General features: G+C 49.0%; 10 protein-coding genes across 10 annotated transcripts; 2 read left to right on the top strand and 8 right to left on the bottom strand.

Moving 5' to 3' along the window:
• Positions 1-554: 554 nt before the first annotated feature.
• AFUA_5G11960 (uncharacterized protein) lies at positions 555-2,409 on the bottom strand (the record flags this gene model as incomplete). Its single annotated transcript, XM_748362.1, has 2 exons — positions 555-1,168; positions 1,224-2,409. 2 exons carry the CDS (start codon positions 2,407-2,409, stop codon positions 555-557), a joined length of 1,800 nt encoding a protein of 599 aa, XP_753455.1.
• Positions 2,410-3,307: 898 nt separating this feature from the next.
• On the bottom strand, positions 3,308-7,869 carry pkcA (protein kinase c). The gene is made up of 10 exons (XM_748361.2): positions 7,679-7,869; positions 7,029-7,519; positions 6,652-6,918; positions 5,998-6,579; positions 5,546-5,941; positions 5,046-5,474; positions 4,437-4,977; positions 4,170-4,371; positions 3,712-4,117; positions 3,308-3,656 (listed from the first exon to the last, which is right to left on the bottom strand). Exons 2-10 carry the CDS (start codon positions 7,462-7,464, stop codon positions 3,595-3,597), a joined length of 3,321 nt encoding a protein of 1,106 aa, XP_753454.1. The 5' UTR covers positions 7,465-7,519; positions 7,679-7,869; the 3' UTR covers positions 3,308-3,594.
• A 221-nt stretch (positions 7,870-8,090) lies between these two features.
• AFUA_5G11980 (putative MFS efflux transporter) lies at positions 8,091-10,867 on the bottom strand. The gene has a single exon (XM_748360.2). The coding sequence runs from the start codon at positions 10,607-10,609 to the stop codon at positions 9,101-9,103; it is 1,509 nt and encodes a 502-aa protein (XP_753453.1). The 5' UTR covers positions 10,610-10,867; the 3' UTR covers positions 8,091-9,100.
• Positions 10,868-11,269: 402 nt separating this feature from the next.
• On the top strand, positions 11,270-11,752 carry AFUA_5G11985 (putative eukaryotic translation initiation factor eIF1a-like protein; the record flags this gene model as incomplete). The annotated part of the gene is made up of 2 exons (XM_001481461.1): positions 11,270-11,580; positions 11,650-11,752. The coding sequence occupies 2 exons, from the start codon at positions 11,270-11,272 to the stop codon at positions 11,750-11,752; spliced, it is 414 nt and encodes a 137-aa protein (XP_001481511.1).
• Positions 11,753-11,908: 156 nt separating this feature from the next.
• On the bottom strand, positions 11,909-13,304 carry alg3 (dolichyl-P-Man:Man(5)GlcNAc(2)-PP-dolichol alpha-1,3-mannosyltransferase; the record flags this gene model as incomplete). The annotated part of the gene is made up of 3 exons (XM_748359.2): positions 13,152-13,304; positions 12,550-13,073; positions 11,909-12,499 (listed from the first exon to the last, which is right to left on the bottom strand). The coding sequence occupies exons 1-3, from the start codon at positions 13,294-13,296 to the stop codon at positions 11,909-11,911; spliced, it is 1,260 nt and encodes a 419-aa protein (XP_753452.1). The 5' UTR covers positions 13,297-13,304.
• Positions 13,305-13,438: 134 nt separating this feature from the next.
• Positions 13,439-14,263, bottom strand: AFUA_5G12000 (uncharacterized protein). The gene has a single exon (XM_748358.2). It carries the CDS (start codon positions 14,241-14,243, stop codon positions 13,671-13,673), a length of 573 nt encoding a protein of 190 aa, XP_753451.1. The 5' UTR covers positions 14,244-14,263; the 3' UTR covers positions 13,439-13,670.
• A 189-nt stretch (positions 14,264-14,452) lies between these two features.
• On the top strand, positions 14,453-16,319 carry pphA (serine/threonine-protein phosphatase). The gene is made up of 3 exons (XM_077804859.1): positions 14,453-14,823; positions 14,892-16,173; positions 16,230-16,319. The coding sequence occupies exons 1-3, from the start codon at positions 14,807-14,809 to the stop codon at positions 16,230-16,232; spliced, it is 1,302 nt and encodes a 433-aa protein (XP_077660995.1). The 5' UTR covers positions 14,453-14,806; the 3' UTR covers positions 16,233-16,319.
• Positions 16,320-16,642: 323 nt separating this feature from the next.
• AFUA_5G12020 (putative C6 transcription factor (NirA)) lies at positions 16,643-19,591 on the bottom strand (the record flags this gene model as incomplete). The annotated part of the gene is made up of 5 exons (XM_748356.1): positions 16,643-17,804; positions 17,862-18,230; positions 18,286-19,237; positions 19,299-19,353; positions 19,460-19,591. 5 exons carry the CDS (start codon positions 19,589-19,591, stop codon positions 16,643-16,645), a joined length of 2,670 nt encoding a protein of 889 aa, XP_753449.1.
• Positions 19,592-19,963: 372 nt separating this feature from the next.
• On the bottom strand, positions 19,964-20,131 carry AFUA_5G12030 (uncharacterized protein; the record flags this gene model as incomplete). The annotated part of the gene is made up of 1 exon (XM_748355.2): positions 19,964-20,131. The coding sequence occupies one exon, from the start codon at positions 20,129-20,131 to the stop codon at positions 19,964-19,966; it is 168 nt and encodes a 55-aa protein (XP_753448.2).
• A 1,509-nt stretch (positions 20,132-21,640) lies between these two features.
• On the bottom strand, positions 21,641-22,369 carry AFUA_5G12035 (uncharacterized protein; the record flags this gene model as incomplete). Its single annotated transcript, XM_001481462.1, has 3 exons — positions 21,641-21,694; positions 21,747-22,149; positions 22,185-22,369. 3 exons carry the CDS (start codon positions 22,367-22,369, stop codon positions 21,641-21,643), a joined length of 642 nt encoding a protein of 213 aa, XP_001481512.1.
• Between the last annotated feature and the right edge of the window lie 811 nt (positions 22,370-23,180).

Below are 23,180 nucleotides of genomic sequence, written 5' to 3' on the forward strand. Positions count from 1 at the left end.
AGATGGATAGAGAGCTTAACAATATGGATAATGAATCTATGGACGGGGATGTAGCTGACCCAGAAAGAGGGGTAAGCTGATCTTATCATAAGATCCCCTCCTCCATATGAAGTTGCTCATAGTCCTAGTACGAACCTAGTAGCCACCTTTGGCTAGTGTTATCCTTGAACACAGAGCCAAAATATCAAAATCATCATGTCATTTTTAATTACCATCTCAGTGCCCTTCCAAAGCGAGCTTGTTAGATGTCTTCTGTTCAACTAACAAGGTGACACCAGTATCAATAGTAGGGTAGGCATTCGCGACGGAGAAGAAAACATGATAGAGCAAATCCTGTTAGATTGAAGGACTCCAGTGATTTACTTAGTTCGGTGGTCATGACTACATGGTGATTGATTGCTTCTGGCCTATGGCTGTATCAAGTTACTTATATATCACCGTCCAAGCGTAGACGCAAACCACTGAATTCGGTAAATGCTGGTAAGTGAAAGGAAACCCGAAGACGAACTGAGTTCAGACTGATTCATGTAACGATATGTCCCAAAGCATGGTGCTCACAGATCTTGGTCCACTACAACATGTGCATCCGCATTGAATCTGCACAAGCCTGCCAAATCATGCTCGGCAAGCTCCATCATGGTGTTGCGGATATGCATGACAGATATTGCCACTGCAAGTGAGTTCCACACATCTTGACCCTGTTCACTGAGGTCGAGTTGGCAGATGAAGTGGCTGTCTTCAGTTCCGCGTTGGCCATTTGCAGCGGAAGGGTAGGTGTTCCGGGTTAAGATGGCAACCACTGGGCCGCTGATAACAAAACCTGTCAGAAGAGGGGGCATAGGTGCTTTTGCTTTTGGTCTACTGGCAGGTACCCCAAGCTCTTTCGTAGCGGATGCAAGCCCATAAGCACCTCGAAATCGATCCGCCAGCTTTTGTAGACGTCGGTTCACTTTCACCACAGCGTTGACGGTACTTTCTCTTCTCTTCCTAGCGCCTATTGTATACAATGGTATTGCTTCTGAACTGACATGTAGACCTGCATCATACACGGCCCAACGAATGTACTTGCTAATTGCTCGTTTTATGATGGGCTCAGGTCGACGATGCACCAGATTGCAGTCTCTGACATAGCCGCCGAGAGAGAATAAATCGGAAAGCGACCTGATTGCTGCAAATATTCAGCGGACTATCAAGGCAAATTGCATGGCTGAGGTCCAACTTACCGTAGAATTCCGAGCCTCTGATTGCATTGATCAACGACGCCGGGTTCTCACCCGAAACAGCGAACAGAGGATTCGGGAGTGTGGAGAAGTCATAATGCCACTGCTTAGGAAGCAAAGGTTCGAAACCTCTCATGGCGATCCGATAGAAAAGTTGTTTCTCCACTTCGCTCCATAGACCCTTGGGCACATTGACAGCATTTGCCCAGCGCTTCGCTCTTTCCTGGGAAAGATCTGGTACAGAAGTGTCTGCCTCATCTTCCTGAGTCAATGAAGTATCATTCACTTGCGCAGTAGAGTCTGAATGCCTCGCAACGGCGTCTGAGGTTTTGTTCCTTCTCCTCGAGGAGTCTGCCATGCCCTGGGTATGAGCCTCGTCATTTGTATTACCTGCCAAATGGGCCGCATAACTTTTCCGAGAGCGTTGATGAGCTTTGACGAGCGCGAAGAAGGCTCTATTTCTATCTTCTGCAATCTTGTTGAGTATCTTCATCGCTTTCACCTTTAAGGGGTGGTTTGGCTGTGTTCTGGCGTTTACAAGCTCCCACGAATTTTTAATGGCCGCTTTTCCGTCAGAGGTATCATATTGAGGATCCGTGAGAGCCGGTAAAACTGGGACTCTTGGAGGTGATGTCGGTTCAGTCTTCATCGTTTTCGCGGGTCGAGGTGTCTCTTTGCTAGGAGTAGGTAGATTCCCTGCTCCAATTTCAGAATTCGCTTTCCTTTTCGTGGTTCGATTTTCTGTAGTCCTGCCCTTGCCCTTCTTTGACGAATCTAGAAATATGTCCTGATCTTCGTCGCCTTTGTCAGGAACGAAGGCAGGGTCCAAAATTCTTCTCTTCTTTCGTCGTAGGCCCGTTGGAATATACTCATCATCATCATCTTCTTCTTCACCGACGTCATTCTTGCCGGGAATATACGTTGGGTCGAGAGCCCGTTTCCTCCGACCGTCTTTGGAAATTCTTAGGGAGAACTGATCGTCATCATCCGGGTCCTGGCCATCTTGATTTGGGTCATACAAAGGGTCCAGATCGCGGCTCTTGCTTGCTCTCCTGCTACTAGCGTCTCCCGTGCTTATCATGTCAGACGGACTCAACAAGCCGTCGTTAAGGCTTCCTTTATCATCGACGTCCTTCGAGTTTGTAACTCTTTTCCTTCGAATTCTGGCTCCTGCAGTGTATTCTGCCATCTTCCTGGCTTGCTTTGCTGGTTTAGTAACTGTATCTCCTGTTGTCGTCGTGTGTGTCTGTGGTAGGGTGTTGCTCACATTGGTTTCACTCCAAGGTGCAATAGACTCAGCTCCGTATTCGTAATGGCTTGTCTGCTGAGGAATCAATGTTGTATCCGCATCATAAGCACTGATAGCCTCAAGGCGAGAGGATAGGGAAGATTCTGAATAGTCGGGGAGATACCGGTCCTTGCAAGGGAAGAGTGACTCGACGGCGAGAGTGGTGGAAACCAACACATTATGACCATCTTCCACTCGCCCTCGACGAGGACACAAGACCCCAAGTTGCTACCGTCTGAAAGAACTAGTACATTCCGCAGTGCCATGGTAAGATGTGAAAAAAGAGATTAGAAGATAAATTCTATCTTTAGTGCCCGCGGGGTGCCTCTCTTTGTTGGATTCGAGAAAGAGCCGTGACAGACAAAGAACGGAGGACGCAGATGCCAAAGACTAGCCTGCAAGACAAAGAGAAAGAACCGAGTCTCCGAGCCAAAATCTGCTAGTGATCGTCAGTGTCAGTTGATATGTTGCATTCAGGCCATGATCGATGCCCGCACGGAATACGCTGTGGGCATAGAGCAACACAAAGAGACCTGAACGCGAAGCTCCCTACGAGATGAAACAAAGAAAATACAAGCTGATAGTGTTATTCATACGCTTCCATATCCCTGGAGATAACACTGCCTGAAAGTCCTGAAGCGCGGTGAATGTTAATGGACCTCCACGAGACCCTGCATTGTACTGCCTCTCTTCTGGAGAAGCGTCAGTACCTCTCTGAAATCAAGAGGTAGTTACGGGCAACAATCATCGAACAGAGATCATTGCATAGTCACATCTCAGAAATGGTAAACTAGAATTCTTGAGGATTAAAGCGATTAGCCCTAAATATTCTTAAAACGAATGAGGAAGACAGTGACCCTGGGACCAAGGCGTATATTCGATCCGCGCTCATCAAGGCCGTAAAGTGCGCACACCAGCTCTGAAACTCTCATGGGTATGATAAGAAAAATCTCCAATGCAAAAACAAAGTGCTCACGGCGACCAACGATTGGTCAAGAAGTCAAAAAGCAAAGGTTCCAAGGACCTGGTTGGACGAATGAGCAACGAAGGCAATGTCACGATAATTCTCAATCAACACCGAGTAACCTAGGCGAAGTCCGCGGTGTACGAGAAACCGCGGAATTCCTCCTGCATCGCTTGGGAGAGAACTAGAAATGACATCGTTAGCCTTGAAACCACCAATACCAACGGGTGATAACTTACCTGACTGCACGGGTGTGAGTACGGGGGTCACACTCGTGAATTCCTGATCGAAGTTGCTTGTATCAGTGGGGCTGCTGATCGTCGGCAAGAAAGGCGGAGGAACACGCTTGTGGTAGATATCGTCCCAATTGATGTTCCGGAAGAAGGCATGGGACATGACTTCTTGAGCGTCTGTGGGCCCGGATCCCAATCTCAGCTCAGGTTCACGGGTGAGCAATTTCTGTAGAATAGAAACTGAGTCCCGAGGCATGTGGATTGGATAGAGAGGCTCATCGGCAAGAATTGCATCATAGATTTCATCTTCATCTTCACCACGGAAAGGCGACTGTTGCAAGAGCATCTGATAGATCAGGACACCGAATGCCCACCAATCGACCGCTCGGCCATACTTTTTGTCCAGCAGAATCTGTAAAGGCGTTAATTGACGATGCAAAGACTCGAATAGCAAAGGTTCTTACCTCAGGAGCCATGAACTCGGGAGTTCCACAGAATGTGCTGGTTGTGCTTCCATACCACATATTCTCCTTGCAGAGACCGTAATCGGCAATCTTGATGTGTCCGTCTAGAGTCAGAAGGATGTTGTCCAGCTTCAAGTCACGGTATATAACACCGTTTTCATGGAAGTATTTGAGAGCCAACAGAACTTCGGCAGCATAAAACCTATGAAGCGCATAGTTAATTTCCCTGTACTTCCGCATATGTGGGATTTAATGTGCTCAACTTACTGTGCTCGTTTCAGCCCAAACTGACCGCGTTGAATGTGAAGCATCAGATCACCACCGCTGATATATTCCATAACAAAGTACACCCGAGTTTCCGTCTGGAAACAGGCGTGAAGGTTGAGAAGGAATGGATGGCGTTCCTTATTAGCGATCAGGAAGACACGCTTTTCGGATTTAGTGCTCTCCACTTCATCATTCTCAATGATGAACTCCTTCTTCAGCACCTTGATGGCATAAAGCTTCTTGGTGCTCTTTGTCTCTGCTAGCATGACCTTTCCGAAGTTACCCTTACCGAGAACGGCTAGGAAGTTGAAATGATCCAATCCAATTCTGACTTTCGGTTGCTGGGGAGGAATTTCCTCCTTTACGGCAACTTGTTGCTGCATTGGCGCAACGGCTTGCTGCTGCTGCTGTTGAGGCATGCCATAGGGTGCACCCATCTTTTGCATCGCTTGAGGAGGGATGGCTTGCTGGTAGGATGCATACGCGGCAGGGTCATAGTGGGCGTGCGAGGACGGCGGTGGTTGCACTGGACGGTTAGGATCTAGAGGCAGGGTAAGCAAGGGCACATGTTGCGCACCGAGTGGTGCAAGGAAAATCGATCGAGCGTACCTGAAGCTTGCTGGGGCGTACGCAGTCCTGTGGCTGCGGCAGCAGCAGCGGCGGCGGCGGCCGCGGGGCTTTGCGAGGAAGAAGTTCGCGGAGGTATGTGCTGACGCTGAGCCGCTGTGGGTGACTGAGGAGGAATATAAGTGTTGGTTGCGGCGCTGATAGCCTCTGCTGATGGCTGTCTCTGAGGGGCACCGTAGGCACCCTCAACTGGCTTTTGCGGATAGGCGAGAGCAACATTATCTTGAGGAGCCTGGGGCGGACCGCCTGGTCGAAGGGTACGTCCACTCAGACCGGAACTGACAGAGGCTGATTTATTATGGTTCTTCGCTCGAATGAGAGTTTCCAAGATCTGATTGGCTGCTTCCATGGACATGCCACAAAAGTCAGGGACAAGGTGAGTACATTGAGCATGACAAGTAAGACCACATTCTGCAAGAGAATCGCAAATCTACGTTAGATCCGGTATTGAAAAATTCCCTAGTGTCACAATGAAGACATACCTGTACAGCGCTTAGCGCTCTTTCGTCCAAAAGGAAGCAGGTATCCACAGTGACAACACCAATTGGCCGAGATATTGGAGAATCCCTCGAAGCGATGCGGGATACGGTGGTTGATCTTCTCCTCGTCGGGGTCCGTTTCGTAGTTGGCCTTGCTGATACACTTGGTGACGACCTTTGGATAACACTTTCGGTGACAGGTATATTTACAGTCGGCACACTGCATGCCGGCAGCATATTTCAAGAAATCGCCACAAAGCGCACAACGCATGATGTTGTAGAATTGCTGTGTGACAAACTTGTGACCCTGCTTCTCGTGAACCTCCTCCTTCTTCTGTCGGACGGCACCTTGACGGTTGAGACCAATATCGAAAGGGCGGCGATCCTTCAATTGCTTGGCTATAAAATATGTCAGTGCGCTGATGTAGTGAAAAATGTGGTATACAGATACTCACCAAAGCTCAGCGTCAGGTGGATACGACCAACTGGCTCCAACGCGAACCAACTGTCGATCAGGACCGGGCCTGCGGAAGCGCCGCCGGGAGCACCACCCGCATATCCCTGACCTGGTCCGCCAGAATGACCCCCAGAGGGTGGTCGATTGGACGAGCCTGGCGCTCCGCCAGCGTCTTGCCTGCCATGCGCGGCCCCATGCTCCATCTTGTCTGCGGAGACCCAGCCCGACGCATTAAACTCTGACTCAATCTTCTTGCGGCGCATTTCTTCGGCGATGTCAGATATGCGAACCCAGAGCATGCCAATAGGGGTGGGTCGATCGCCCGACTTGTCGTATACGGTAAGTTCAATTTCATTCGCTTTGTCAATCTCAATGTTAAATGGCTCATCTTGCCATTTGTCGGTTCTGGTAGCTTTCGTTCTGGCCTTGATGGCGTCTTCTACTTTGACAACGACAAAAGTCTCGGGGCCTCTGGAGAACCTTGAGCTGGCAGCATGATCGACATCCTCTACAGCATGAATACGCAATGTTAATAAACCGGTCAACGGCTTGCGCAAGTTTGGTGTGCTCAAGCTTTCGTCTGTTCAAATGAAGTCAGTAACTGCTGAATGCAAAGGCCACACAACAAGCAGTGGCAGGGCTCGCAACATACCGTCAGGTGCTTCGGCGGATTCAATATCCACATGAAGGTCCTCATATCGCTTGAGAGCCTGCTTGAGTAGTTGAATTTTCTGATTGCTCTCGATCCGCCTTCCCTCTGCGTCCTGTCGGCTCTTCCTATCGCCCTCATCTTGATATAGGCGGACCATTTTCTCGATACCGGCCTTGTATTGTTTCTCAACGCTCAATTTAAATTCCAGTTGAGATAACATAAGCTGAATCTTCGGTCCAAGATAAGGAGTGTCGTACTTAATCAGATCTATACGCAAACGGTCCCCAGTCAGTAGACGATCTCACACGACCTCCGCGAAAACACCTCAAATAGCCAACAACATCGCTCCACACATCAAACAAGCAGTAGAAACCTACCAAGTTTAGTGTAATTCGGCCGAGCCTTGGGGACGGGAGCAAAAGGACGAGGATCCGCGAAGGGCGCTCCGGACGGCATGGTCCCTGCCCCTCCATGTGGATAAGCCCCAGAAGCATCGCCATACTCCCTCTCGTGACCAGAATAGCCTGGTGCGTAATCTTTAGGAGGAGGGACTGGAGCCGACCCGTCAGGATTCGGAGGAAGACGTTTGTCTGTGGGAGAAGCCCCTTCTTGCTTCATCTGTCGGAGCTGCAACTCCCGCATCTTCTCTTCGAGGTAGGCGATGTTTTTCCGACCATCGCGGATATTCGCATCGACTCTCTGCTGCACGAGTGGATTATCGGTCGACTGCCGCATGTTCGACGCGGCAGTGATGAGAGCCTTCTCCCGCTCGATCTTACGGTAGACCGAGGCAATGAGGTCGTCCCCGTCCATGGTGGCAAGATGGTCCGAAGACGAGACAGTCGTGTTTTCCCGAGAGACTTCGAACCTAGTCACACGATGGAAAATCAGTAAACCCGGGGAAACGATCGAATGATAGAGGTGAGGATATGTGGATGGGGAGTGTGGGAAGGTGATAGAACCGTCGCGGGGTTCTTGTTGACAGTGCAAAGGAGGGGGGAGTCGATCACGACGAGGGCGGACTAACAGTAAGAGGTAGTCAATAATACTCTCACTCAAAAGATATGCCACTCAGGAAACATGAACCAATGCCCCAGCTGGACCTCAAAATCACTTTCTTTCTTCTTCGCCAATCAATCAGAAGAAAGATCAGAAGATGATGAAGTGAAACAGCCAGGAGAAAACAAGATTGACTTTCTTGGAATGGTTTTTTTCGCCCTCTTTAGGCCGATGAACTGGGCTGTGCTTGAGTCCTGGCCAGACTCGGATTCGTGGGAATCCTGGCTTGACCGCCCGCCAGCAAAATAATAATAAGGAATAATATTGCTAGTATTCTGTTTGGGTGGTGAACTGTCGAGGCTACGGATTTGTATACCTATATACGTGAATAAATGATGTTTCTCTGCTAGAATTGCGCTGGCAGCTGCGATAAGACCGTAAGGGATTGGTAGGCCTCAATTTCGACAGGGCAACAATCAGTTGGATTTGAGGAGGCGGCAAGGGAGGAAATGACAGGCTGATCTGGTTGTAACTTCTAAAGTGAGATTCTCGAAGAGCTTTGAGAAGGTAGAATCGATTTCTGGACCAGTATCACGGTGGTTGTCTAGAGAGCTTGGCTGTTGCCAGGGCACGAACAGTTTCATATAGAAGTCACCGAATGTACATACGAACAAAAAGAGTGCATAAATGAGGGAACAAATCTGGTGATCTCGACCGGTGTCGAATCTAAGATTCGTACGAGATACCTATCTTTAAGGGACCTCATCAGTTCTCTGTAAAATATCGCAAAGCGCCATCCAGCCAGGTATGTTGTAGTGACCTGACTTGCCCATTGTCATCCATAGACCTTCGACCATAACAGTCATGTGGCTCCTCTGCGCGGCTTGTATCTTGCAGCAAACTAAGTTAAGCCAGCTGTGCATGCTTCGTGACATATGATCTCCTGTGGACTTAATACCTCACCCCGGGATTGGTGCGGCGTACGACTTCTCCAGGCACATTCCTGCGCCAGATCAAGAGTAGCAAGGAATGTCACCCAAAATAAGGGAGAACAAGGCAAGTAGGCAAACAGAAAGATCCAGTCTGCAGCGGGAAGCCGACACAACAAGCACAGGCGACGAGAGACTCTTCGGATAAGAGCATGTTTGCCTCTTGTACGTCCTTGTCAGAATGGAATACTACTCCTTCCCAGCAATGGAATGTTGCTTGGGCGATACTTATTCATATCTCATCGCTGAGCTAAGAGTCCGAGAAACTGAGTATTCTGGGAAACTGATCACCGGAAGTACTATGCATTGACGTATTGGGGTCTGGGAAAATTCGGATCCGCAGCTGTGATAAAGTCTCCATGCATCATTAGAGGTAGATCCGCGTGCAGTACCGGCCCTCCAGGAACACCATAAAGCTCAACATAACCCTTTCCCTGATGATTTTGAGGATCCAAGCAAGCTCATTCAGATCTCTTCGAGACCTTAGGCATCAAGGCCCAGCCCACAAGCATCACACCATATAGCCCAATGCAGATTGGGTGAAGAACATAGGTTCCCACACTCTGCGCCAGCAAGCCCGTGAAGAACGGCGCAACAGCGCCACCGCTACTTCCCATAGCACTGATAAAGCTCAAGCTAGAAATCTGAATATTTCTGGGAAGCAACTTGCTGAAGACTGCCGTGGCACAGGGGTAGACGGGACCTAGCAGCAATCCCACAATAGCCACGGAAACCGCATCCCCGATGACATTTGGTATAAGCCACGTCATAAGCTGGAAAGAAGCAGATCCCACAACCAGCAATATAACTGCAAGCTTTTCCCCAGCCATATGCGCCGGATGTGAGAGCACAAAGCGTCCAAGGGTGATACCCGCCCAAAATCCCGCGCTGACATAGCCAACATGGGAGGGATCTCCTTTGCGATAGCTGATCAGGAACGAGACAACCCATCCTGAGATAGAAACCTCTGCACCCTGATAGGCAAAGATGAAAAGAGCCCCGAGTAACGTCGTTCTGTTCTTGACTGCCTGCTTCAATAGTTGCTTTTTGCTTGCCACATTGTGGCCATGCTCCTGTTGTGAAACCGTCTGCTGAAGCGCGGTGAGAAGTTGAATCGGCAGCTCTTTTTCATACCCGCGGAATGTCCATATTGCAAACACTAGGTTGAACACTGCTAGTGCGAGGTTAATAGAATAATAGATGGACCACTGGACACCGTCGGATACCATGGCCGTCGCTATTAGCGGCCCCATAATCCCCCCAATGCCGTAGCTACCGTGCAAGGCACCGAGAGAGGTTGTACTGTTCGCTAGGTTCGCACAGAACACGTTGTTCAAGGCCAAATTCAGCGCCATTCCGAATCCCAGCAGAAAGAAACTGGCCACAACGGCTGGAAATGGCGGTTTGGAGAGAATGATCACATATCCCGCAACCAACAAACTCATTGATAAGGCGTAAGATTTTGAGCGCCCGAGCTTTGCCTCAAAGAATTGTGTGACTGGCGCAGCAAGAATGAACCCCAGCGCATTAGTCACAAAAATCAGAGACACGACTGCGTAACCGATGTTGTAGTCTTTCTCAATGTACGGAATCAAAGCACCCGGGCCGCTGTCATTCAAGCCATTGGCCACACTCATCATACAAGCACTCAATAGTCGCCATCTTGTTGTCGCAGATGAGGTGAGATTCGGCAGTGGATCGATAGCATCAATAGCATCAATGGCACCGTCTTCAGCAGGTGAGCCCGGTAGGCTCTCCAACTCGTTGGGAGTGACGGATGTGATAGGCATATGAACTCCGGTGCTTGGCCCAGACGCAGGAGACTGGCGACTTTCGCGCATATGATCTAGCTCATATTCGGAGGGAGTGCGAGCGATACCTTGCCGATCTTTTCGCACCACGGCCGCAGGGTTAGCGATCGGTGAGGCGCTCTCAAACCGCATCACAACCCCAAAAGCTGAGGTAGACATGGCGAGAGTGTGTTATCCTAATCCAGCTATATCAGGAAAGAGATATTCTGAGTTCAGCTGGAGAAGTCGAATGAGATCCAAGGAAAAGAGCGTGGAAAAGAAGATTCTCAGAAACCCATGAGGTGCCACATCAACATTTATAATCATGTTTGGAAAACGATTTCCGATGACGACCAGCTGACTCAAGGTGACTTATCTACATGATAGGTGTGTTAAGATCCTCGAGGTTCCAGAACACGACGAGGAGCCATTTAGTGCATTGTCAGCTGGCCATTTTTATTACCATCTTTCCAATTGCTAGGGGATAGACGATCCACAATGGATACGCTGTCAGGCCTGTATGGACGAAGAACTATTCATGTTCCAATCATGGCCGTCGGGGAACTTGCGATAGGTGCGGGATGGAGGGGAAGATACGGAGTACCTACTATAAAAGCTCCACAGTTCGGAGTAGTCTATCCCCGCCACGGTGATTTTTTTTTTTTTTTTAAAAAAATCTTGTATTTCACCTGCTTGCCATCTTCACCATTTTGACAGACAATGAACAGTTGTCGATTCTGTGACTGAGATTTGACAGCCATTGAACCTGACACTGGACCAAATATACAAAGTGAAGTAGAGTTCTTGTTCCGTCATCAAATTTTGCTCCCTCAAGCAGGCATGGGTCCTCCGAGAAGAAAGGTGCTTGCTACAGCTGAAGAGACGTTGTTCCCGCCTGATGAGCTTGCTCAAGGACAATTAATTGGTCGAGTCATTAAAGCCACTGGGAACAATGTCTACCTGGTCGAATATCCTTCAAAGACCAGAGCGTTGGTAGAATTGCCTGCCCGGTTTCGATCCACAATCTGGATCAAGCGGGGTTCCTATGTCGTGGTAGACACGAAAGCCTTAGAGGATAGAGACAATAAGCTCGGTGGAGAAATCATCAACATCGTCAGGGATGAAAAGGCCTGGCGCAAAGCTCCTTTTTGGTCAGTCTGATGCTACCATGAAGGGCGGGACATCCTGCCGTCAATTCGATATGCTGACAGTCCCCATAGGCCAAAAGAGTTCGTCAAGCAACCAACTGCCGTGGAATCGTCTGATGAGGAAGGCGAATCGAATGTGGGCAAGATGCCTTCATCAGACGAGTCGGATGCGTGATTTAACCCTCCGAAGCCTTTTCCAAACTACTCGCCTTCAGCCCCCTGGCAGGGAATGGTTTACTTCTGATTCGACCGATCATCAACAAAGTTCGAAAAAGCAGGGAAACTAGGGTGTTTTGCAGCAGCTCCCTTGTAAGAGGGCTGCATGTCAGATTCATTGCATATGTTCTTTCTGGCTACTCTGATCCAGATGCTTGCGACTGAACGAGTTGCCGAGCACACCGAATACTTGAGCAGCGAGTGAGAGGACTACAACCAGAGAACTCGCGTTGGTACTAGGATATGCGTTCCAAGCCCACTCTTGCGCCGCCCACACGACGTACACGAGGATCGGATGGAAACCCGCCTGCCAAAGAAGGAAGGGTGTGGCGCAAGCAAGATAAGCAAAGAATTGGTAATGCAGCGATCTCGCGCACAGCAGACCAATCGCAAGTGAGGACAGCATTGCCGTCATTACGAAAGACTTGGAAAGGGAGGCTGTGCGGTAACGTCGTTGGATTAACCGTTGCAGGAAGCTTGGCAGGTTTGATCCCGACGGCTCCAGCCATACTGTGGCAACAAAAAGACCCAGCAGCAGAAGGTGCAATGCCAATAGGGCCAGGGAAAACTTCCGGGATAGAAATAGTTCTTCTCCAACAAATCTCCAATTGACCGTCCACTTGAACATGAATTGTCTGGTCAGCTCAAAGGCTCGCGAAACATATCCCGCCGGGTTGTTTCGCAGAAATGGTATCCCAAATAGGACCTACCCGCCATGTTAGCGACTTTCTTTCGAGCAAAAGACACTTGCATTACCTGGATGAGCACCGCAAGGAATCCTAATCGGATACTTGGTCCAAAAGATAAGCTAAGCACTAGCACCATTGCGATAGCAGGAGCTAGAAGCAGCAGCGTCATCTTGATGGCAACGCCTGTAGACCATACAATGACTCCAGCAGCTAGCTTCTTGTTCATGAACAAGAAAATAGAAACCCACATGGCGAAAGCCGCAATTCCGTCGTTGAATAGGCGCAGCATGAAAACGCTATGGAGCCGCTTAGAGAGCACAAGGGGTACTAGCAGATATGGAGGGGCTCCAGCTTGTCTGTAGCAGGTCATCGCGACGGTCAATGTAGCGAGATATAGAATGGCGAACAGAATCTGTCCGAGGAAGATATCTCGTCCTTCATCCGTAAGGTGGTATAGGATGTTGTAGATGTACACGTGGGCAGCGGGATAAACCAAGGGCCCCGTAGACCCTTTGATCAGGGTGTAGTCGCGCTCGCCGGAGATATAGAGTGAGATTTGCTGCATGTAGGTCGTCCAATCGATCTCAGTATCTGCATTCGAAGGCTCAATTGTTAGCTTCAGGTAGCTAGGAATGGTCCCGACACTCTAGAACACAAAGCTGAACTCACATGGGACCCTCCAAATGATTAGTGCGCAAAGGACGGCATCGCCCAGAATAAGCAGAGGAGCAGCCCAGCTTGTATGTCGGGGGTTCATACAAAGATCGCGCAAAGAGTGCTTCAAGTCCATTGTATTGATGCGATGAAGTTGCATTGTTGTTGCAGGTGGCCTGAGAGTGCGGAGCCAATGATATTCGCCATTTTCCGGCTTAGCTCCAAACACGATGTGGAGGGTATCTTAGAAAGACCATTGAAACTGCTATCAGGAGAACCAACAATTGGACAGGAGGGAAAATATAGAGTAAACTCGGTAAGGTGTCATTCAATCATTTCAAAGGTATATCAATATAAAAGCAGAATACAAGTGCTAATATCTACACTATCTGTACATGGGTATAGGTCGGCAATTGTGCCGTTTTTTTTGTGGGACAAGGGTATGAAGATTGCACGGCCTGCTGGAATCATTGCGCCTTGTTTATAATTGTATCACACAAGATCACCAAGGCCATTGCGGACCGATTTGTATTATTAGCCTCCTTGGTTTGTGGCAGTCACCGACTCAGTCCCGAGAGTCCGCTGTTTCTGCTTCCCCTCGGCAGTTGAAAATCCTAACAATTGGCCCAAAACGCCCTTGGGCTTAGGAACAGGGCATTCTCTCCCTGTATTGGCCAGGCGTTCTGCTTCCTCCTCCATTTGTAAGAATGTCGACACCTCCTCATCTGAAGACTGGGGCCTTATTTGGTGTATTGACGTCCCATCTTGTTCGAGCATGTTTGGGTCTTTCCTCCTCTTCCTTCGAAATTTCTGTATTTGTTGTCCATCGGCTGTCACAATCATTTCGGAATCGGCCAGCGTACGACGCGGAGCGGGACATGGGAAGACGTGCGGTATGCCGACGACAAAGAGTGATGCGAGGAGTGTCGCTGCAAAGAGAGACATGGTCGACCGCGACCGCGGATGTAGATGAGGCGGCATTTTCAAATGTGATTCAAAAGAAGCAATTGATACCAGAACCGTCGCTATGGAATTGACATGGAGAGGATGGTGGTGTTCAGAGCTAACATGGTGAAGACTCATGAGCAACGAGCGGGGGTTTCTCATGCGGGACGAACAACTCACCTTATCGTTACTCAATTTAAGGTTGTTGAATCAACACTTAGGAAGGTAGAGATGTCCCAAGAAAGACATGGCTCTCTCCAATGGGCAGCGTGGCTGAAGCGCGAGACACCGAAATGCAACACTCGGAGCAGCGGACGAAGAGTGCGAGTTTTGAGTTGGATTCGATTCGGCCTTTGCTCTTGACAGTCAGGATCTTATCTTATCTACATGCGATGTGATTGGTCCAAAGTGCTCAGTCACAGGAAGTTGTCACCGCGCCACAGGACTTTGCTGTTGTTACTACAGGGCCCCCTTCGTCTGCAGTGCAAACAACTTGCATCCACCCTTGTTTCTTTCACTCGTCGTATGGGTTACGAAGAAGATGACTGTTGATTTTCTCCGCATATAGCGCTTCTGTTTTCAATCTTTACTCCCTGGGTCTCCCAGGCTTGGCCAAGTCGATTTTTCCGTGACCTCCCTAGGTTCTAGGACGACCCACCGATTGGTCACCAGCCACTCCGACTTGATCATCCCTTCCATTCTTTTTCCTCTAGTTCGAAAATACTATGAGTGATCTAGACAGGTAATCCTGAAGAACTTTGCTTGCCATGAATCCCCAAGGCCCTCACTGACTTCGGTTGCTTTCATCAGGGCGATCGCGCAGCTTCGCGCTTGCCGTTTGATCCCCGAGTCCGAAGTCCGCGAACTCTGCTACAAAGCTCGAGAGATCTTGATAGAAGAAGGGAACGTTGTTTCTGTGGATGCTCCTGTCACAATATGCGGAGATATACATGGCCAGTTCCACGATCTGATGGAACTGTTCCGCGTCGGAGGCGACGTTCCCGACACCAACTATCTCTTCATGGGTGACTTCGTTGATCGCGGGTTCTATTCTCTCGAGTCATTTCTCCTTCTCCTGTGTCTCAAAGTTCGCTATCCTGATCGCATCACCTTGATCCGTGGAAACCACGAGTCTCGCCAGATCACAACCGTCTACGGCTTCTACGACGAATGCATTCGCAAGTATGGCAGCGCCAATGTGTGGCGGTATTGTTGCGAGGTGTTTGATTACCTGGCGCTGGGCGCACTTGTGCTTGGGGCCAGCTCGGAATTGGAACCGACCGGCTCAACTATGAACGACACCACCCAGTCCACGATGCCGATTGATGGCGCGGAACTGGAGACGGAAGTACTTAACTCAAGAGGGGAGGTCACAATGAGCACTTACAGACGGCGGCAACGATCTTCTTCGGACGCGTCGACTGATTCCAGAAACCTCTCCCCACCACGGGATATCTCCGCTGTGCCTGGCCAGGCTCCCGCCAGATCTGGCGCCCCGGGTACTGGGGCTTCGGGCAACGGAGCCGGTAGCAACACCAGCCGGACCGGTGCTGTGCTCTGCGTGCACGGCGGCCTTTCGCCGCTGATAGATACAGTGGATAAAATTCGCCTCATTGACAGGAAACAAGAAGTCCCACATGAGGGCGCCATGTGCGACTTGCTCTGGTCAGACCCGGACGAAATCGAAGGGTGGGGATTGAGTCCGCGTGGTGCAGGCTTCTTGTTTGGTGGAGACATCGTGAAGCAGTTTAATTACAAGAACGACCTGTCCTTGGTCGCTAGAGCTCACCAGCTCGTCATGGAGGGCTACAAGGAGATGTTTGACGGCGGGATCGTCACTGTCTGGTCAGCCCCTAACTACTGCTACCGATGTGGCAACGTAGCCGCAATACTGGAGCTCGGCGAGGATACAAGTAACGGGGGCACAGTTGCTAGAAGCAACGGTGATTATGGACGGAGTAATGGGGTCTCAGGCGTAGACAGCGGTGGTTCACGGGTCGTCAGTCCCGGTAGAAGGTACAGAGTGTTTGAGGCCGCCGCGCAGGACACGAGGGGCATGCCTGCGAAGAAACCCGTTGCTGATTATTTCCTGGTGAGGTTTTCCCCCTTTCCTTTGAGACACGCTGAGCTTACTAACAATGCGCGCAGTGATACCATGTGATGCACTTATCTTTCCTTCTAAGAATTCCTTTTACATTTTTATATAGGCCGGCCCAATCAATGACTACTTTTTTTCCCCTTCAGGTCATTTAAGCCTTTATGCATTATTAAATTTCATTGTAGTCCTGCTCATGACCGGGGTATGAACCAATATGTGTTTTATGTCCAGTATATGGTTGGTCGTGAGCAAACCGAGATTGAAAATAGCCAATAACAGTAGTGATTCGAGAATTTCACTATTATCGTCTCCAAAGACACTGGGATAGATATCCTTTCTCATTCATGGCGACAAAGAGAAAAAAAAAAAAAAAACTCAAAATGCCCACCCCATCGCTAGATCATAAATAAGATACCTCAAACCATGACATAGTACACTTCGTAATACAAGATGAACATGAACATCATCGCTGGAAATCGCCCGGAAGACCTATATTGTTATATCCAGAGATGCTGGGACCTTGTTCCGACTCGGTCAGATTAGGAGGCACACCAACGGGGTACCTGAAGGCCTGTGGTGCTCCCGGCGTGCTGTCCGGTCCTGATGACTGTCCGGAGTTGAGAACGCTGGTGTCGTAGCGCATGCTTGAAGCCGGCCCGGTGAAGCTCGGGTTCAGACGTTGCTCCCAATTTTCTGCCCCCATGCTTAAGAGTGCATTGGGGTTGCGGGACCACCAGTCATGGCTCTCTTCCACTAAATTCTCCGACTCGTCAAAACCAGTCAATGGAGAAGCCTCTGTAGCCGAAGCGGTGTTCTTGTCCGTGCTGAAGGTTCGCACTTGACCGTTGTACCAAGCGTCGTGCTGTGTTAGTGGGAAAGCCTGCACTGGTCGGTAGCTATGAGGAACAGGCCTAAGATAGGTTGGTTCCGGTAGAGGCCCATCTGCTCGTGAAATCTGAGCGGTAAAAGAGCGATGAGCTGCTCGCATCGCGGATAACGACGTTGGGAAAGAGACTTCTGAACGATATTGTTGATTGCCTTGATATGAAGCTGAGGTTGAAAGGTTTTGAGGAGAAACTCCAGGTTGAGTTATTGATGCTCCTCCTGGGGCTGGTGGTATGTAAGCCGAAGCTGAAGACGGAAGCTGTACCGAAACGGTCGGTGGGGATTCTTCCGACGTCGAGGGGGATACTGCTTGATCCCATGAGCCCCAAGGGCCCCATTTCGCGTGTGTTTGCTCAAAGACGCTCGAAGCTTCAGTAGGCAACTCAATCTGCCAGTTATTGGCAGATATGTCGAGAATACGAAGCGTGCGCCGAGCACAGAGCCAGCTCTCGCCCATCTCGTCTAAGTTGCGGAGGCCGTGAATTAAGTCCCTCTGTGCATTTTTTTCAGGTAAATTGAGAAGATGGATAGTGCAAGCAGTATGTGCAATATAGACCGCGACATTAACTATTTGTTTGAAGCCATATGTGCGTTTATACATCCGCAGCAATTTCGATATGGTGGCTGCGGCTTGTGTGCATATTCTGCGAGGAGAGACATGCCGAGGAAGAGGAGAGGAGGATTTGGTGTATCTCAGGAACGGGCGGTAAAGGTGTATGAAGAGGAGTTGGTAAAACATGCTATTAACGATCATTAGTGGCAGAGTCTCATTGTGGACTGAGTGCTTGCTTGCTTACTGCATAACAAGAACCTGAGGAAGCTGGCCTTCTCGAGGTTCCAACTCCTTGGGTAGGCCTTTCTTCCAGGCTTCAAGTCTAGTATGTATCTCGCTGAGCTTTTTAAGATCCGCTTGTTTTGTTGGCGGCTTATCCGTTGGGCTCGGGTCATAGAAGTAAACAAGCAAATCGCCGCTGATCTCACTGAGCTTGGCAAGCTGTAAAGCAACTGTCCTGATCCGCGAAGGTTGTGTGTTGTCCTGGCTCGGGCCAGAATCTGTGTATGGGGACCAGAGCTCTGCCTCCTCATTAGGCAAGATATCGATCTTCGGCACGCAAACCTGCGAGGTCAATAATTGAGGCTGGCGGCCAAGGTAGTTAGACCAGCACCTGTCTTCGTCAGAGATACACCCGAAAAAGTGTGATTTGAAAAGGGGGGACAAACTTATCAAAGAGGAAACAGCCCCAAAATGTGATTCGTCGTGCATCTAATTCTTCGTCGGCAAGCTTACGAGTTCCCAGGCTGTTGGAATCCAAATTTAGACCTAGGTCGAACGCCATACGGAAGCTCATGCCACTGTAAACCCAACCTTTGCCCTCGCGACCGCAACCAGCTTCTCTAACTGATAGGAGTGCCAACGCTTGGACGGTGCACAGCTTTGCATTCTCATGCTCGTCATTCTCAAGAACCAACCTTTTGGCTTCCTTAAAGAAATGATCTCCTGCAGTCGCAGAATTGCTCGGATCCGCCCGAGCTCCTTTCCATGAGCTAAAATGACAGCCCAGAGCAAGCATCGCATTCACTAGTAATGACGAGCAGTATTGGCTGGAAACACCACGGACATAGTCGCGGTAAAAGAGATCTTTAGGGATAGTGGTGAAGAAGGGATAATGCCAGGTGAAGTACATCGTCATGAGGTGACTTATCAATTGCTCGTCATCGGTGACTCTCGTCCACCGACTGACAGAGTACTCATGGCTGCGGTCCAACGGCCGGCCCTTCAGACTCGAGTCGAACTCATTGAGGTCTGACCCTGACGGTAGAAAGATGAGGTTGGACGTGCCTCCAATATACTTACGGGAACCGTCTAACATAAGCTCCCCCATTCTTCCTGCCAAAGTAGATACAAATTGATCTTCATGCGTCGAAGACTCGTCTCCGCTGGGGAAGACCTCCCCAGGTGTGGGCCCTTTGTCCCGGCTCACGATCGATTCAGCCACATCTTCCAAACTGTCACAGGATCGTATTTGCCGGACTAAGTCAAAAGCGTCTTCTTCATCGTAGTTCAGCAGTGCCTGGATCAAAGTGTGTAAAGTCGAATTTTTCGTCCTGAGGTTGGCTGTGTCCTTTTTGTACACACCCTTGCGTCTGTGATCAGAATTTGGATCGTAAACACCTAGAGGTCATGTTAGCACCACTCTCTTTCCCTCTTCACTCCTTTTTAGGGCTCTCCATACAGGGTGTATGATAAACGGATGAACATGCGGCACAGCTCGGCAGATTCCCATCGCACTGGTAGAAATTTGGTAAGAATATGATGGAGATACAGCACTAAGCGAAAATGCCAGCTCATTACCTTCGATTTCCTCCTCCGACAAGCGATGCAGGCTGTGCTTACGCAGCGTCTCTTTGACGTTGGACCATTGTCAGGATCCACACTCTTCGCTTTTCCGGTCGATTTTTGTCGAGGTCCTCTAGCAGAAGGTTCCGGGCTCAGTGACTGAGCATTCGCCGCAGTATTCCCTTCCATGTTTGGCAAATCCAACCAGGAACGTTCAAAGGGACTGTCGAGTCAAAGCAGACCATGCTTATGTCGGGTGGTGATATACTGTGTCCGCCGCTGAAGGGAGCCCAGAAGTTGCTTGAGCAGAAATCGTCAGGATGATGGGTGTATCAATCGATATGCGTTTAAGGTGTTGACCGAACCTGAAATGGTTGGAGAAACATCAGAACATGCATGTTAAGTCGGGGAGCAGTTAGAAGCGACTCGGAGCCTGAACTCCATCGCTTTGATTGCGATTGCAGATTTACACACGCAAACTTCGTGCCCATATTCATCTGGGTATACTCACAGGTCGCAAATTGCGGATAGAATTGAATGTACTCCGTAAACAGCGTGTGATCACACCATGGGGTTTCGACCCGCAGTGGAGGCGGGATCGTGGAGGATGGGTCCAGACATCAAACTGGGATCACTGCGCTGAAAGGGAAAAATGATAAGAGCCTCTGAGACAGAGCTTGATTGGACAGAAGCCAGAGACGAGATAAAACGACCCTGGAGTGATAACATCCAGAGAAGCTCTAGTTCTGGACCACAGTGAAGCTCACTGCCGCCGCCGCCGCCGCCGCCTCGAAGTGGGCGATAAGAAGGGCTGACTAAGGCTCGCCTGGCGCAAGTAGGTCAACAACTGGGATATCTGTCATTCTGAGGATGTTGAGCAAATGGTGACGAATGCGAAGAGAATTCGCTCGTAGTTAAATACATTGCAATCATTTTGTTGAATATCAACACTGATAGCCGGTTTGAATCGAACCTCATGTTGTTTGAAGCCAGTAAGACCCCTGAAAATGAGGATTTGGCGCTTCGATCAGATACTCGGATTGGCCAATCACAGCGAATGGGTTTCTGAAGCTGTGATCTGCCGAGATCTGAGGTTATAAACCGACGACAATCAATAATGGATGAATGTGCGCATCCCAAGCATCACACCAGGGGCATAATAGCTCTCGGCACAAGCAAAGTCTGTACCATTCGCATCTGACGGTCCAATCTAACTTCCAGTCGCAGATCATCTGTCTTACCAAATGTGGATTGTTTGACTGACAACGCGGGGCAGGGAATATTGAGAATTCAGATGTTGACATAGCATTTTTCAAGAGCACACAGTACTCTCGAACAAAAAGACTCCCTCTTCGTCTATCACATCAACTTAACAATCCTCTTTCAATTAGGAGATTTCTCTGAATCCTGTTAGAAAAGTGCCTTTCGTACTGGAGGATTCTTCCACTACCTCAGTACCTGAGTGGACCATGATATGTTACCATTAATAGTGTGTTACTTCCCAGCCACAGTAATATCTACGTATAGCTTTACTTATAAGAAACTGTTGTGATTCTAATATTTCGAGATTACCATATGGAGTTCTCCTCTAAGAGAATTTGATAAAAATTTAAACATTGGCACCTACTCACCGCAGTTTGATACGGCACCAGTTAGGTACCTCCTTAGGTACTCTTTAAAAACAACCTACCTCATTTGGACTTTGGAGCTAAAACCGAAAATTACGTCTGGTATTCCAGGTTAGCTTACAACGGAGAGGAAGTGCGAATACATCCATATTTGGGTGTTTATACAGGCATCTTACCTTTCTGATTAAGGTAGGTCTAGAATTCTGGAACGTGTCATAGCAGATTAGCGATCAAATGAGATCGAATATACTAGAGAGTATACTGCTGTACTTTCATCTCCAATGCCATCGAACTTTACATAATCGTGATCTTCATTTAGAATACTGAACTTCATCACATCCCTTTGGCGGCAAAGGGAGGCTCGTAAGTGCAATTCTGCGTCCAAAGCGGACAGGGTATCTGTGGCCGTGAAATCATCCAGCATAAGGTACCGATGGGTACATGCCGAGTCAGAATCGCTTCATATACCGTAACGACCGAAAGGTGAGTCTTGAGCCGTCCCCCATAAACTGAGATCAGTGATCCCAGACCAATCCGCGTCTGTGTTCGTGAGCGTCACGACGATTCAACGAAGATCGCGAATGGTTTGGGCGGCTTGTTGAGGAACGATCTAGTAGTTCGAGCTAAAAACCCAGTCCGACGCCATAACTGTAATGATTGCGATCTGTAGGTAGGGTCAATCATGGTACTCTAGGTATATGGATAACATGTCTTACAAGAGACAAGTCTACTCCTGGTAGAACGGTCACATCCAGAACGGGTCGATAGCCCTTCTTCGAACTCGGCAGCAAGGCCAATTTCTCATTGTGAGGTATACTTTCGCGAATCTCGGCAACCTTCCTGTCCCCATCCACGACATCGAATGAAGCTAGAGCGTTCCCATATTTTTCAACCTCTAACGTGAGTATTTTTTCCTCCTCCTTTTTCGACTCAACGGCTGCTCTATTCTGGAAAGTAATCTTGAAGTCACCGACAGACCATCCTGCGCTGGCTGTGGCTATATTTGCATGCTTGCTTCCTGGTAGCGTGACGGACCAAGTATTTTTGAGCGACATCTTCCTATGCAGCTCGAACAGAGGCAATCCAGAAGCATCCCAGAATTCACGACAGGCGCGAACACTGAATTTACGACCCGTGGCAGTGAACAAGGTCACCCCATCGCTATCCTCAATCTTATACGCTCTTGAAGACTGTCACCTTGCGGTCTCACGACCAAAAGTGTCCTTGAATCTGTGACATATTCGGTCCGTACAGCGATCGGACGGCCCGGTGCTTTTAATACTCTGCGAAAAGAGGTTTGCGAGGACGAGGAGGAGGAATAAGAAGATGATCTAAACATTGCGATGTGTATTGGAGCTGGTTTAGTGAACTGCGGGGAAGCGCTCACTTATATTTCGTCATAGCCTCAGGGCTGGATTGGTCGGAGTTTACGGATAATCGTTGTTAGGATGGATTCTTCCATGTGAATTGCTCAGCCCCGCGATCAAGCCTCAGATTTGAGACGAGTCAGCTCAGCACTCATGTAGAAAAATATCTATCTCACTTCATGGCCCTTTAGGATGGTAATCAATTGAGGTAGCACAAAGGAATCGTTTATATGGTTTTTGCGTTTGAATTGAGGAAGTATTAGGAGCTTTATGCATGCATCTTGCTCCAAGCGGCCAAAAGGCCCAAAGGGGAGGGGAGAATATGAATCATGTGATCTTCACTTTGCTGAAGGTGTCTCATTAATACTGGGTGCTGCTTACAGGTATGCATGATCATTGTCTTCACATGGCGAGCTCTCTTATCTTTTGTATTGTTTAGGTTATGCCTTTCAAGGCACTATGCGTCCCCGTATTCTTATCGACTTTGGTATTCTTGACTTACAAAGGACTAAGGTACTGTAGGTTGATAACTGTAACAGGTGCAGCACACGACAGTTGGTATTATACCAATACGCATTACATTCTGGAAGTAGGTACCTAGGCAACTGCTGGCAAGGTAAGGTACTGACACGTACGCAAAGGAAGTTGATGATCTGACGGGAGAATTCGATGATTCATAGTAGTGGTTCTTAGATACAGATAGAGAACAGAGAACAGGAAAAGAAGAGAAATCAGAAGTCATGAAGTGACAGTGTTATGCTGAGCCATCATATCCTGCCCCAC

Source organism: Aspergillus fumigatus, chromosome 5 (assembly GCF_000002655.1).
Source record: "Aspergillus fumigatus Af293 chromosome 5, whole genome shotgun sequence".
NCBI classification, from domain to species: Eukaryota; Fungi; Ascomycota; class Eurotiomycetes; order Eurotiales; family Aspergillaceae; genus Aspergillus; species Aspergillus fumigatus.

Excerpts from the sequence above, each read along its gene's own strand:
- pkcA (XM_748361.2), bottom strand. The coding sequence starts at position 7,464 with ATGGACGGGGACGACCTCATTGCCTCGGTCTACCGTAAGATCGAGCGG. Across the intron at positions 4,372-4,436 it reads TTTGGGCTGAAACGAGCACA|GTTTTATGCTGCCGAAGTTC; the intron begins GTAAGTTGAGCA and ends TGCGCTTCATAG. Across the intron at positions 3,657-3,711 it reads ACTCACACCCGTGCAGTCAG|TTCTCTCCCAAGCGATGCAG; the intron begins GTAAGTTATCAC and ends TGTCATTTCTAG.
- AFUA_5G11980 (XM_748360.2), bottom strand. The coding sequence starts at position 10,609 with ATGTCTACCTCAGCTTTTGGGGTTGTGATGCGGTTTGAGAGCGCCTCA.
- AFUA_5G12000 (XM_748358.2), bottom strand. The coding sequence starts at position 14,243 with ATGAGAAACCCCCGCTCGTTGCTCATGAGTCTTCACCATGTTAGCTCT.